This window comes from Cyprinus carpio, chromosome B14 (genome assembly GCF_018340385.1).
Source record: "Cyprinus carpio isolate SPL01 chromosome B14, ASM1834038v1, whole genome shotgun sequence".
In the NCBI taxonomy this organism is placed as follows: domain Eukaryota; kingdom Metazoa; phylum Chordata; class Actinopteri; order Cypriniformes; family Cyprinidae; genus Cyprinus; species Cyprinus carpio.
Genome location: NC_056610.1, coordinates 20,476,090 through 20,491,730, shown reverse-complemented (window position 1 = coordinate 20,491,730; position 15,641 = coordinate 20,476,090). Strand labels below are relative to the sequence as shown.

Below are 15,641 nucleotides of genomic sequence, written 5' to 3'. Positions count from 1 at the left end.
TGATTAATAAAAGTATTCTTTTATTCTTAAATCTTACCCTAAATTTTTAAATGGTAGTGTTATTACCATATTTATGTAACTTTTTTAAACTACCATTAGAAACATGTACATGTTTTTAAATTGTAAATACATTTTAGATAACGTATTAAAATAACAAATAATCAATTATCAATTTTTTCCAAATGCATTTGGCTGTATTAATGTTAGCAATTAATCTTGATGGCAGATTTTAAATGACAATTACGACAATATATACATTTCTACAATTTAAACAGAAAACACACACAAGAAAAATAGGAAAATGTGTATAAATTCTGTAATCATTATTTCTTTCTGAACAAAGCACAGAAATAACATTTCTTTTAATAAGATTAGAGCTTGCCAAGTCAAGAAAGTACTTTTGTGGGCAATATGCACAACAGTCTACCAACAGACTGCTGTAGGGGTTAATGGGATGGTTGGTGGGTGTGCCGTTTGAGGCTGATGCCAAACACAACAACGCATCGCTACAATTCTTCTTAATAAAACAATCACAGGCACTTGCATGCAGAGATGTCACAGGTATGTGCAACATTGTTAATTGTGTGCCCTGACACTTGTACATCGCTTTCACACACTGACATTGAGAGCAATTGCATCAGCAACATGTGTTGTGGGAGTGTGTGGGTAATGAGCGGACCGTCTCAAAGGAGCAGACAGGTGATCCTGCCAAAGCACACATGAGAAGCAGCCTCACAGCCGAGCTTTAACATTCAGGAAGACAGTAAGAACACGCCTCCCATTTCAATAGTACACAGAGAAACAAAAAAAACATGGGTCATCACCACAGAGAGATACGGGAAATATGCTGAGGGCTCTGACAGCGTCCCCACGAGCCGAGAAACGCCCGAGATAAAAAGCTGTAAGTCATGTTATGTAGGATGGACTAGGTCAGGGATCTCCTTTGCGTAGTCATGGTAACACACCCAGCAACCGAGAGAAAGTTTTGCCTCATACTGTCTCCTCACTACTGATTGGCCAGAGAGGAAGAAAGGGAGAGGGAGGAAGAAAAAGAGAGAAGGCATAAATGAAGAAAGCAGACTGCATATCTGATTAAACTACAATATCCTTCGATTAAAATCACTGAACCTTTTCATGGTGAATCTCCATGTACAAAAAGCAAATTCCCCAGAATTTTATTTTTCCTTTATGGGTTGTTAGATTGACAACTAACAATCTTAGTGCCCAAAAACAACATCATGTTTTTCATTTAAATTTTTTAACGTTGTTTAAAGGCGCACTCAGCCATTTTTGTTTATGTTGTGATTGTGACAATATGGTGGTTTTCCAGGACTTGTAGCAAGAGGAACCGCTAAGCAAGTAGCATTTAACTGGTCATGTATTTTCAACATGAAAATACCCCATAAGACAACCCACTCCATGTATAATATAGTCTCAGCCTGCATACGGCACACAAAATTGGAAACACTTCAGAAGTTTCAAAGTCGTCATCTGATTGGTTGAATTCTACAGGTTTTCCGGAAGATGTGTGTGTCAAGTTCTTTAACATTCTGCCTGGAAACAAAGATGCCCTGGCGCCAAACCCACTGATAAAAGGATAAAGACGCTGTGTTTACAACTGTAACAATGAGAGCTTATCAGGATCATCTTAACGCCGGATTTACAAAGTATGTGAAATATGTAAATTTTGCAGCATAGACTCTTTAAAATATGTCCAAGAGTTTTATACAACGCTCTGTTATTGTGGGGACATCTCTTCACCCCTAAACATGACGCGGCACAAAACGAAATGTGATTGGCTGTTTTGCCTGTGAGTCATATGGTCTCTTGTGCAGGTCTTGGCCATTCAAAGCAGCCAAGGTTGCCAGACCTTCTGCTGTCAGACTATGCAAGACTATGTATAATAATATTTAGTGTTTATTAGACAAGTAGAGTCCATTATTTATAAAATAATAAGAGTCTATCCCACCATTTAAAATGATTATGTTAATATTTTTGTGATGTTAATGTGGGGTCAGTAAGATAATTTTTTTTAATGAAATTAATATTTTATCTACACATTAAATTGATCAAAGTGACAGTATAGACATTTTGTTACAAACAATTTCCATTTTCAAAATAAACTGAACTTTTTATTCATGAAGGAACCCTAAAAAATGTATCACTTGTTCCCATTAAAAATATTAAGCATTACAAAGGTTTGCATCAGTAGTAATATAATAAGAAATGTGTACGGAGCAGTAAATAAGTATATTAGAATGATTTCTAAAGGATCACGTGACACTGAAGACTGGAGTAATAATCCTGAAAATTCAGCTTTGCCATCACAGGAATAAATTACATTTTAAAACATATTCAAATAGAAAGCTGTTACTTTAATTGTAAAAATATTTTAAATATTACTGTTTTTACTGTAGTTAAATGAAAACAGTTTTGGTAAGCATAAAGAGACTTCTTTCAAAAACATTTAAAATGCGACCCCACACTTTTGAACAGTAGTGTACTTTAATATTCACATGGTACATCAATTCTGTTATTGCAAAAGGGCTAAAAGTATCCTGTTTTCTATGATATGTCCCCATTAAATCTGCTTCCTGGAACAGTGTCTCTCAGTGTCCATTTAGTTGTCCTATTTCCTAAAAATAGCTTTTCAACTCATGTTCATGTGAATCAGACACCACCAATGACAGAACCTGCTGATTTTGTTTTTCAGACAGAATCTAGCATCAGTACTACATCAATAATCGAATCACATTTACAAAGACCATCTGACTGCCTAATTCATGCATCTCTGATACTTTTTCAAGCAAACCAAACCAGATTAATGGTCAATGAACAGCAAAAATGCAAGAGCAGGGGCTGGTGGAAGGAAGTACACAGTAGCAGCCATTAGGGGATGTCGATAAATTAGCAGAGATGTGGAGCTGTGGAGAGGGCGCCTAGGGGGATGAGATTGGGCTTGGAGATACATGATCATGACTGAAGGAGCTGCACTTAACACCTGAGATATTACACAAGATATACATAAATGTTAAAGCGGTCATCAGATGCAAAATTCACTTTTACATGTTGTTTGAACTGAAATGTTTGTTGGCAGTGTGTCTACACAACCACCCATTAAAGAGAAAAATCCACCCAGGGTTTTTTTAAATTCCCCAAAATTGAGGTGTTTTGTTGTTGGATGTAATAATGAACACAGCAGTCGTCATTTACTCCTGACATCTGAGCCACTGAAGACACAGAGGACTACTTTTGTTTTTGAGCAGTAGCTCATTAGCATTTAAAGGAACATGCACTGAAACGGCTCGCTGTGAACAGAGCTGTTTTTGACAAGGAAAAAAGGGTGTTGTTTTACACTACCATTGAGAAATTTTAACCAAAGTATGTTATAGACTTTTCACTGAGACCCTAAAGAATCATATCAACTTGTGGAAAATGATCATCCGTTTTTTCTTGTATGTAAAAGTCTTAATATTTTTTTTCAGAAAATGCTAGAAATCAAAATGGACAGTTCTTATGTTTTTATGGAATATTGCAGTGTTTGATATAAATTATTTATCCATGCACATCATTTCATGCACTTTTTTTTTTACAGTATGTGCACTCATGTGTACTTACAGTGTAATACAAGGTAACTAAATGGTTAAAGGGGTCATATGATGCAATTTCAAGTTTTTCTTTCTCTTTGGAGTGTTACAAGCTGTTTGTGAATAGATAAGATCCTTAAAGTTGCAAAGACTAAAGTCTCAAACCCAAAGAGATATTCTTTATAAAAGTTAAGACTCATCCTCCTAAAACGCCTCGTTTAAACACACCCCCACGTCTACGTCACAATGTGGGACGATTTGCATAACACCGCCCAAATGTTCACGCAAAGAAAGAAGGCGTAACTTTGATTCTCGCTGTAGTATTGTTGCTGCAGCTGCTGCCACCATGTCGGGGAGACACAGTGTTTCGTTGTGAAAGCGAAAATACTTTGTTTGGTCTTCCAAACGAGGATACAACTAGAAATCAGTGGTTAAGTTGTATTGACGACACTGCTCCAGGACAGTTCAACCCAAATATTCATGTGTGCAGCGCATTTTATGTAGGACCGTTTCCTGAACCTACAATGCCAGCTGTTCTGACACACAGCCTGTAAGTATGTTTTTTATATTGAAATAATTTGCCACTGATGATTCAAATGTGAGTTTTGAGCAGTGTAGAGTAGCGCTTGTTTGTCATTTCTCCAATCACAAGTTGATACATATATTATTAATTATATATATATAATTTATGTATATAGGCCTATATATATATTTGAAACACAAATAATAATAAATGAGGCTCAATCTCATCTATTAACAAACGTGCGTGTTTATTTTATTAATATATGTGTGTTTTTATTTTGAAGTTTGTGTAGGTTAGCGAAGCGGAGCCAGGTGAAAGTATAAACTCCTCGCATTAACTCCTCGTCTGCACGTGCTCTCTTTGAAATAGGACTCGTTGCCACATTTATTGTTAACATCTTTCATCTTTTCAGTTGTGCGTAGAGTGCGTGACGTCAGGTGCACTACCGCCGGCGGCAGTAGACAACGGCGGTGGCAACTGACCACCATGGTGACGCGGTTGTCATGGCGACCGTCACAGCCCTAATTTGGCCAATCACAACGCACTGGATAGCTGGCCAATCAGCGTACACCTTGCTTTTCAGAACGATGAGCTTTGTAAAAACTGACGCGTTTCAGAAAGGCGGGGCATAGAGGAGCAACAATAATGTACAGTATGTGGAAAATCATGTGTGTTTTTTTTTAACCTTGAACTGCATAAACACATTGCATTAGACCAAATACACAAAATAATGTTCTTTAAAGCAACGTCATATGACCCCTTTAAGATTCAGTTTAGGGGTTGGTTCAGGGTTAGTACCTAGTTCTTGCCCAGTTATTGTAATTGCTATAAGTAAACAGTATGTACATGCGGAACAGCACTGTAACATAAAGTGCTACCTATCATATTTTATTCATGTGTTCGAAAACAACAACAATCCAATCCATTTGATTGGAACAGACAAAATCAATTTCCACCCTACGCTTTTTCTTGTTCAAGAACCCTTTTCACTCAGATTTGTCACAATAAAGGAGAAAAGACGATCAAAATTTCTGTTTCATGCCGACTTTAAGCACACCTCTCCTTAGCACTTCAGCAGGCACCATTAAAACTCCTCAGAGACACACATACAAACATCACAAAGGATTTCTCTCATTTATATTCTCTAGCTTTATTTGATCTCCCTCCCTCTCTCAGTCATAACAGCAATCTAACCCTGAGTTTTTAGATAGTGACGGCTGGCTGCGTTTACTGTTCTGATAAAAACAATCAAACAATTGGATGAGCAAGTAATCTACACAGGTCGCTGGCGCCCAGTGCTAACAACTGTAACACGGTTCAGAGGGATTACTGTATCCAGTCGGTCGGTGTTGTTGCTAGGCCTCATGTAGCTTTCTCTCTCACTCCTCCTCCTCCCTAACTCCCCCACACATGCTGCACACAGCCAAAAATGGCCAAATAATACATTCTAGCTCAATAAAGGAGGAGACAGCTGCTGCACAGAGAGGACCTTGTCTGGCTCTTTAGCTGCGCATAAACACGTACACAGAGACATAAACACACAAACACATTTGTTCTGCTCATAGCTCAATGCTCAGCACCACGGTTAATGTGAGTCCTGATTGAGCCACAGAGTGCTGCTGGCTGCTGCTTTCTGAGATTAACATGGACAAATCAGAAAATAAAAGGTACAACAAATGTGAGCTTATAAATTCATAAATCACAAAAACATCTTTATATTTATGACAAATCATCCAAAAGTGAAAATTCTGTCGTAATTTGATATTCAAAATCGCATTTAGAATGAGGGTCTCATTTAAATCTCATTTAAAACTCTGTTCACAATATTCACAAAAGAGATGTTATCTGATGTTCTGTTACTTTTCATGGAATAACAATGAATGGGCACTGAGGACTGCAAGCTCCAAAAGCATATAAAAACATCATAAATGCATCACAAAAGTAATTAATATGACTTAATATGACAATGGGTTTGTGGAAGAAACAAAATTAATTTGAAGTTTTTTTGATCCACTAATGACATTCAATTCATTAATTAATCAGTCAATTGAGTCAGATCTTTTCAATGAATCGGTCATTCATGAATCAGACTGACGTAGGTCCTACTCACTGCTTACCAAGGCTGCACTTACTTGATCAAATATTATTACAATTTAAAGTAACTTTTCTATTTGAAAATATATGCAATGCTGAATTTTCAGCCTCACTGCAGACTTCCGTGTCACATGATCCTTCAGAAATCATTCTAATTAGCTGATTTGCAGCTTAATAAACATTTATCATTATGAATGTTGAAAACAAAAGTGTGCTACTTAATATTTGCATGATATATATTTTTCAGCATTTTTGATGAATAGAAAGTTCAAAAGAACAGCATTTATTTGGAACAGAAATCTTTTGTAACATACTGTTTTGATGCATTTCTGTCAAATAAAAGTAATAATAATAATAAAAAAGACTTACTGACCAAACTTTTAATGATAATATATATGAATTCACTTTTTGACGCATCAAAGCCCCAGTTCCCATTCTGTATAACTGCATGGCATAAAAAGGTAAATTCTTCAAAATTCCTCCTTTTGAGTTCCACAGAAGAAAGTCATAAAAGTTGAGTGACATGAGGGGTTAATGATAATGGAATTTTTTTTGAGTGAACTGTGCCTGTTCCCTCTAAAATGACTTTATCATGCTTCCAAAGAAAATCAGTATTTGAACACAAAAATACCAAAAATGGCCATGGATGGTTTTGTAGATAACCCCATGGCATTAGCATGTTTTTTTTGGATATACCATATAACACTGCCAGAATTCATTGGTAGTCAATCAATATGCTTTCTTCAATGACATATTGGTAAACTTTGACATTTGCTATCCCTAACCTCATCTTGAACATTTGTTGACTGTCCCATAGTGCCATCGCAGTACTTTTCATCATAATTGACCAATCCATAACCAGAGGTTCCAGCCTAAGAATCTGACAGAAAAAAACTACATTCTAAGGCTGAAAAAAGATCACTACTCAGCAAAACAGCCTGGAGGTGTTAGTGATATCTGACAAAATGACCAAACACCATGTGTGAATGATGAAATCTGTGGTAAAATATCAAATAATGCTCTAATGGTTAATATATCACAGTGCAATAGTAAAACATACTCAAGTGTCTGCGTGCACATGCATCTGGGTTACCTTGAGTGAGTCGAAACAGGCGATGACGCGGCCGTTCTCCACGTGGCAGGTGCGAGAGGGGTGAGCGAACTTGCATTCGTTGTCCGAACGTGAGCAGGTTCCTCGCTGGAACTCTCTGCACACCTCCAGCGTCAGCCATTTGGTGTCGCGACCCATGGTCACATTGATGGCCATGTCGATCCCTCGGCGAGCGGCGGGTGAATGGAGGGCTGGGGTGGGGCAGCCAGGCGTGATGAAGCACAAAAGCTGCAAAAAATGAGCACAGGGGCAAGGAGATCCTTAGACTACCAGTCTAGATATGAAAACCAAACTCTCTTATGGACAGGAAGGGGGCATAGTCTGCTGATCAGCCAGTGAGGAAGTATGACGAGAATATGAGATCAGTGTAAAGTCAGGTAGGGAGAGCGATGAATCGAGCGTGCTGAGGTGGAGTAGGTCACTGTGACATGCTGCGGTGCATCTTCGGCTGCCGTCCAGGAATACAAGGCATTAAAAGTAGAGTAGAGCGGCACTTTGTATTTGTCTGCAGTGGTCGCCCCACTGTCTAGACTCACCCGCTGGAGCTCTGGGTTTAAAATAACCCTCTTGCATTGATGTAAAACGGACTTTCTCTAAATTTAGGCTTCCGAAACCCCCTGCCCTGTTGCCATAGGCGCAGCAGTCCCTAAAGATACTCGCATGTCTGGGTCGCCAGGGATGGAGAGACTGCAGAAGTGAAGAGAGAGACACTTTGAGAACCCAAAAGGGAAACTAATCGACTGGCGTCCTTGTATTAAAAGGTGAAATGGCGAGCAGGCGGAGCTGGAATCGAGGAACAGGCAAATGGGTTGATTGACTGTCAGAGTGAAATATAGCCCGAGCCAAGGCCAAGCGCACACGCTCAAGTCAGCGGAGAAGAGAGCGCTCCGAAGCGGACACAGAGAAGGGCTTCCGCAGCATCCAGATGAGGCACTTTATGGTAATGCGAGACTTCTTTCACTTGAATCGCTTTCTCATCCCTCCTGCTCTCCCTGCGTCCCTTTCATCGCACTGTGACGTGTCCTCGCGCACTTCTGAGAGAGTCCTTTGCGGCAGGAGACCTGTCTTTGCAAAAAGACACAAAAACAAAAGCAACAAACTCAGTTAAAACAGCTTGTTCCGTTCGAAACACTTACAAGTTGATAAAACGCAAGCGACAAAAGTTCAAAACAACAAAGGAAATGCCTAAAGCCGCAGCTGTTTAGGTTTTGCAAACCTGTAACTGGGGAATACAGAGGTGAGCGAGAGACAGGCTGAAAGCGCATGGCACAAAGCGCGAGTGAGAGAGTGCACGAGAGGTAGAGGAGGAGTGCAGACGGGAGGCAGGCAGCAATGCAAAGGAAAGGGCAGGCTGTGTCTTGATTAAGAGATACAGTGAGGGAGGGAAAAGAGGGAGGAGGCAGGAAAAGGGACACACAGCGAGAGGGAGAGAGAGAGAGAGAGAGAGAGAGAGAGAGAGCATGGGGGAGACAGTAGCGTCATTTTACGACTCTGGGGCGACAAAGTCAGCTCAAAACAAAACAGCAAGGCCATAAACTCGCGATTCGCTGATCGCATGCTCCCAGAGTTCAGGATCTAAACGTGGCTTTTGTGATTGAAAAAGGAAGTAGAGCAGCCGACAGGAAGGGCAAATCCCCATAGCTGCAGCTGCTGAGCACGGAACACTGCAACAGCCAATCGGCAGCTGCGATGCAACCGGGCAATGTGGATCGGCCAATCAGGAGGAGCCTAATATATCGATCGTTAGTCTCCCCACCCTCTTTGTCATTGCATTGCTCCTTGGCTGAATCCAAAGGAGAGCGGCTCTCCAGCTTTCCCGGAGCATTATCGGGGTACAGGCAATCACGGGGGGAAAAGAAAGGAGAAGTGAATGGATGGTTATCGCATTCGTTCTACACAGGAAGGTGTGCGGGATGGAGACGTGAAACACGGGGGCGGTGCCACAGGGGGATGTGAGTGGGTGTCTTGGGTGGGTCTGTCAGCTGATATGCCGTCCCTTGAGAGAGAGGGAGACAGTACAGTGAAGAATAATCAATGGCGTGATGACCAAGCACACTTGAACCGATGCGGGAGGGAGGGACGGATGGATAAACAAATAAAAGGACAGGAAAATGAAAACAAATAAAGCAGAGGTGAATGACCAGACATTGAGGGGATTAGATGAGAGGTTAAGGCAGATATTATCTGTCCCCGTGTCTCACAGCGACAGACACAGACGGAGGCGGCGGAAGGTGGAGGGGGGGGGGTGTTTGGTGAGCGCGTGATCGGAGCACGCAGACAGACGGTCCAGAAGGAGAGCAATGCGGTGAGGGAGATCAGGAGAGAAATGAGGGAGAGAAGATGGAAATTGAATTAATGACACCCACCTCCAAATACAAGAACAAAGGCACTAAATGCAGCGCAACCTAACACCGTGCAAAGCAGAAAGTAGGTTTTACAGCAGGCTGACGAGTGCACCCTCCCCCAATATCAGCCCTACAGTAAGATCGATGAAGACGCCCCCCCGGGGAACGCGGACCTGCATTGAGCTATTCGTCAGCACTGAAGTTAGCACATCTCTGTCTCAGAGCAGAGCAGAGCAGCACAGTACCTCAGCCACACCTGCTTCTTGCACACAAAGCGAAAGGCCAATTATCTCATTTATATGTAGGCAGGTGAACAGAGAGGTGATCTGTGAAGAGAACATGTGGCGGGTCTGAGTCCCTCTGCAGACCCCGCTTTTACCCTAATGTGTAGTACATGCGTCGCCCGCCCGATGACTGCTAATCTCCCCTAAGATGATAATCATCGTTTTTTCCAAAATTGGATGATTTTTATCTTTGCGGCTTATAGAGGTAACGATCACACACTGCCCGAAACAATGGGACCGGTTATAAATAGATGTCTTGAACTGATTTCCCAATGTAATTAAGTAAATTATTAATGCAATGTGGACCGACGAGACTCAACCTGACTAGTTGGTGTATGTCTGGCCTAGTTATTACAAGCTGTAGTTACTGTACAGGCATAAAGGCAGATAAGGCTAGAAGAACGGTGTATTGTTTCATCTAGAAGGATGGCTGAATGAAAAGTGAAAAAGCAAAGGACTTTGACAGTAGCTTGACAAGTTCACTTATAACTGGTTAAAGTACAGCCAAGATATTTTATTGAAAAGGTATTTATTTACACTACAAGTGACTAAAAACAAGCTAAGTACAATCTAGTTACTTAAAGGGGCAATAGCTAAAAAATAAAAATATGGGTGCATAATATATTGGGACTATATGGGTTATTGGCTTACATTTAAAAAAAAATTATTTAGTTTATCAGTATCTGTCTATATTGAATGTATATGCCATTTTTGGATATTTACAGTCACAATGAAACTTAAGCAGGGATTTTTTTTTCTTTTGTAATGTGAAATACATTAAAAAGAGTGAAATGGATTTTTGTAAAAGAAAGATGTGTAGGCTGTGGACTTTCCAATGGTTTTTGTTTGGTTGGAGGCTGATCTGAATGCAAGCTTGCAATCGTTTGTTAGAAAGGTGCAAACTAATTGACTGGGGAAGTACAGCATACATCACCAGATAAAAGTCTGTCAGTTCACCAGAAGATCGATTTATGACAATTAAAAATTACAAAGGTCAAATTTATTAAAGAAACGTGCATGGATGAATTGTTCACAATGAGATCTGTATCATGCATTTAGAAAACAAGTAGGATGAATTTTCATTTTAAGCCAACTTTAATTACTGATGCTCATTTCCACCATTTTTCAAATTCAAAAATAGATTATTTAAATTTTAAGTGATGATTAGATCGGTAAAGATAATCTAAAAGTAAAAATAGGGGAAATTAGCATTTACAATGAAAATGTAATATCAGCCAATACCAATATTAAAAGAACACTCTAATGTCAGACGATAATTTATATGGTACTGATATATCATGCACCCCCCAATATTTTACTCTAACAAAGAAATACAGTGATACCAGGGACTGTAATCAGTTTATTTATGGTTTCATAAACCATCTGAACGATGCAAGAATGAATTCAGAATTTGAATTCCCTCAGCTCGCTCAGGCTGAGCATGCAATACACTATGACATTAAAAACAGCAATGCAGCATTTTTAATGCACGTATTGGAAAAACTAGCTTGTTAAGGGAAAAGCCACACTATTTTGAAAAGAGCTACTAACACACTACTGAAAATTTAATAGCTAGATTAGACACAGAAAAACTTGCACTAAACCTGGAAAAAGATTAAAGGGGTCATATGATGTGATTTCAAGTTTTCATTTCTCTTTGGATTGTTACAAGCTGTTTGTGCATAGATAAGATCCCTAAAGTTGCAAAGACTAAAGTCCCAAACCCAAAGAGATATTCTTTATAAAAGTTAAGACTCGTCCACGCCCTCCTAAAATGCCTCGTTTAAACATGCCCCCACATGTCTACATCACTGTGTGGGAAAATGTGCATAACACTGCCCAAATGTTCACGCAAAGAAAGAAGGAGTATCTTTGATTCTCGCTGTAGTATTGTTGCTGCAGCTGCCATGTTGTGGAGACGCTGCGTGTTTCGCTGTGAAAGTGAAAAATACTTTGTTTGGTCTTCCAAAAGAGGGCATAACTAGAAATCAGTGGTTAAGTTGTATTTACAACACTGTTCCAGAACAGTTCAAACCAAATATTCATGTGTTCAACGCATTTAACGTAGGACTGTTTCCTGAACCTACAATGCCAGCTGTTCTGACTCGCAACCTGTATGTTTTCATATTTAAAGAATTTGCCACTGATGAGTTTTGAGCAGTGTAGAGTAGCGCTTGTGGTTTGTCGTTTCTCCGATCACAAATGCAGACAAACGGTTTTATGTTTACGTGGCGTGATATGCAACACAATGCGTAAAAAGACAATATAAGTCATTATAATCCATAATTATTTCCCCACTGGATGCAACAAATGCCTCGTTTGTAATGGGTTTTATTAGTTTTGTCTAATCGCGCCGGGACACAGCATCACAGTATGGTATGGTAAAAAATCGATCAGCTTTGTAAAAATTGACGCGTTTCAGAAAGGCGGGGCATAGAGGAGCAACAATAATGTACAGTATGTGGAAAATTACACCATTACACCAAATACACAAAATAATGGTATTTTTAGCAACGTCATACCACCCCTTTAAAAATAATGGTAGAAAATTTTCAGAAAACCAGATAGACTTCAGAGAGAATGAATATCTCTAATGTACAGACAAGAAAACAAATAACCTTGTGCTCAATGCTAATAACATCAGCTATATGTAATACAATTGTTATACAGGCTAGTGTAAGTGCAGGTTGTGTTTACTTTGATATTCTACAGCAAGAAGGTGGCTGGGCGGAGGATATACAGCACGGCATACATGTGTGCGTGTTTCTGGTGTAGATCTACAAAGGTGGCTGTAAGTATCAGAAGTGTGGAGGTGGTGAGTGTGTACCGTTTCTACAAGGTCACGGAGCTGTATATTCATTGCACTTGTAGCAGTGTCCTTCAGGCGCCGCATGTGCATGCACAAGAATCAAGGAGAAAGTCAATAACTGGAATGTTTAGCAGAAGACAAGGCATCTGAGAAACAAATATCTTTTAACAGCACTTGGCTGTGGTTTGTAGATACTAGTGTGCTGTTCAGGGCCGTCTCAGTTTGAAAAGTCAACAAAAATCACACCTACTGTCTGTTTGTGAGAAATAACATTATTCCTGCTAAATTAAATTATATTTCAACAGGCTTGAAGTTTGCATGAAATTCAGTCTATATTGTAAATGTATTTTATTGATCTTACAGTAAATGATTCTTCTGTGTAGGGCTGAAACGATTAGTCGACATTATCGACAATGTCGCCAATAAAAAATAGTTGACAAATAATTTTGTTGTCGAGTAGTCATTTGCTCTGAAATGACCTAATGTAAGAGCTTGCAATAGTGTGGTTTGACCAGTGTAGCACTGTAGTGCAAGACTGTCCGTCATCTCATTTTGTGTGCCAAATATATTTATTTGTATAAATTAACTGTATAATAATTGTAATTACATAATAGGATTTTCAAAAGCTGAAGTGATTACCTTTATTTATTTGTTGGAATATGTATAACTCAATATTTTAACTAATTACTTAAAAGCTGAATAATCAAAGTCTACTGATTAATAAGTGAAGTAATCAACGATCGATTAATTGTTCTAATAATAGTTAGATTAATCAATTATCCAAACCTATATGTGACTTACTTTCTTCTGTTTAACGTATAATGTATGTTTAAGTGTTGGTGTTAACTTTTTAATTTTAAATTTGAAAATAGGTATGCAGTGTTTGTTGTTTGTTGTATATTCGATTTATGATTGATGTAATATTTAATCTTATATCTTGGAATTATCGATTATACAGATCAATATGACAACAGCTGCCCTACGTGTAATAATTACAGTGATCACTACAGTAAACACCATTTAGTGTTCTTTTGAGGTCTGTTTTTCCCATTTTAAAGAAGTCTTTCACTGTAATTCATGTCCCGAATTGACAGAATTAATCATTTGTGCGCAATAGGAGGAATATTAATTAAACAAACAGACTACAACAATACTGTAAAAACTTGCTGACCAATATATTTTAAAAGCTAACGCAAAACTAGTGGCTTGATAAAGCAACATTCTGCAGATATGTCTTTTTCAGATCCCAACGGAGTGCAACATTTTGCTTATGTAAATAAACCAAAGGCCAAGGGGCCTTTCGTATGTTTTATTTTCATGGAAGCTCAGTCTTTGGGACATGACTCACATGCGAATGGGGAAAAAAGAACAATGCGGCACTTCCATGCAAATAATCATAAAGCTGACCTTGAATTGCTGGGAAGATGACGACGGGCAAACAGTCGCTGCATTCAAACGACAAGCATTTTCAATACGGGCTGCCACTCCGACAGTAAGTGGCACTGAGTTCCCAAATAAGCCCAGAAAAGCAAGTGAAGTAACTACATTGGAATGACATGCAGAACCAACGCATGATTGAATCTGGTTCTCCGCCTCTGCCACGCTCGTCCGCAGAGACTCCAGTGGGAGTGTGAGGGTCAGTTGGCAGAGGTCAGGGCAGGAAAGAGAGGAGTCTGCTGTTCCAATGCACTGCAGCGCTCAGCAGCACTGGAGCGCCACAACATAACCTTCATACCACAGAGCTGACGCATACAGGCGAGCCCATGCTGCTTGCAGCTCCACCAGCACAGCACATGCTCCCCACATGCAGTCTGCTTGCTGCAGCTTGTACTGCAGCATTTCTCACGGCTAGGAGACAGTTCAGTAGCTCACAGTTAACCTTTGCATTACTGCTTAGTGACAGTAATCATTTACATTATTTACTCACCCTCATGTCGTTCCAAACCTGTACATTCTTTCTTTAGTGAACATAAAAGAAGATATTATGAGAAATATATCTTTTGTCTATACAACTGAAGTCAATGGTGACCAAAATGGCTTGGTTACAAATATTCTTTCAAAATATCTTCTTTTGTGTTATGCAAAAGATAAAAAGTCATACATGTTTGGAACGGCATGAGGGTGAGTAAATGGTGACAGGATTTTTATTTTTGGGGTGAACTGTCTCTTTAAATGTCTCTTGTGTGCTGCTTATCCTGCTGAGGTGAAACCATAGGCAAACAGATTTAAAGTAGAAGGAGAAATGAAACTGAATCCACACTTATTCTCAGAGATAAAGTCATGCTTTGAGACATTTGAGATTTTAACAAGGTTTGGGGTTATAATATGATTTCAAATAGTTGTTTATTCATTGTTTAATTTATTTAAAGTGACAGTACACCCAGTTATGGCATTATTTTCGCACCCTCTTGTCATTCAAACCTGATTCTCTTGCTCACTCTTTTCAAAAGTGAATGAAGACTTAGGCTGAAAAGCTTCTGAACTGCAAAAAGCATCATAAAGTATCATAAAAGAGGTCCATATAACATGTGCACTATATTCGGTAAGTCTTTTGAAGTCATACGAAGTCAATGGCTTTGTGTGAGGAACAGACTAAAATTTTAGTCATCATTCATTTGAAATCTTCACATCCACCCTAGGTGTGTTCATGAGAGAAGTAGTGATGTCTGATTCATGAGTCAGATCTTTTCAACTAATTTGGCTGATTTGGTTCACAAAACAGGACTAGTTACAAAGCCACTCTCAAGACTCTGATCTAGTTCACAGTGCACTGGAGTGGAAAAATATCAGCAAATAACTTAAATTTCACCCTGTCATTTAATTATAGTGTGCAAGTCATACGGACTACTTGATACTTTGAAAGTGCTTTTTGGAACTTGATAGCCTCA

General features: G+C 39.2%; 1 protein-coding gene across 12 annotated transcripts in view; it reads right to left on the bottom strand.

Moving 5' to 3' along the window:
• mbnl3 (muscleblind-like splicing regulator 3) overlaps positions 1-15,641 on the bottom strand; it is a 47,096-nt gene that overhangs the window by 26,001 nt on the left and 5,454 nt on the right. For 8 of the 12 annotated variants that reach the window (XM_042738513.1, XM_042738512.1, XM_042738509.1 and 5 more), the window contains exon 2: positions 7,298-8,376. In XM_042738513.1, the coding sequence (XP_042594447.1) occupies positions 7,298-7,471 (174 nt within the window). In that variant the 5' untranslated portion in view covers positions 7,472-8,376. Of the gene's footprint in view, positions 1-7,297; positions 8,381-8,531; positions 8,682-14,160; positions 14,377-15,641 lie in introns of those variants that run through there. The other 4 variants (XM_042738505.1, XM_042738504.1, XM_042738506.1 and 1 more) reach the window with 4 other exon arrangements.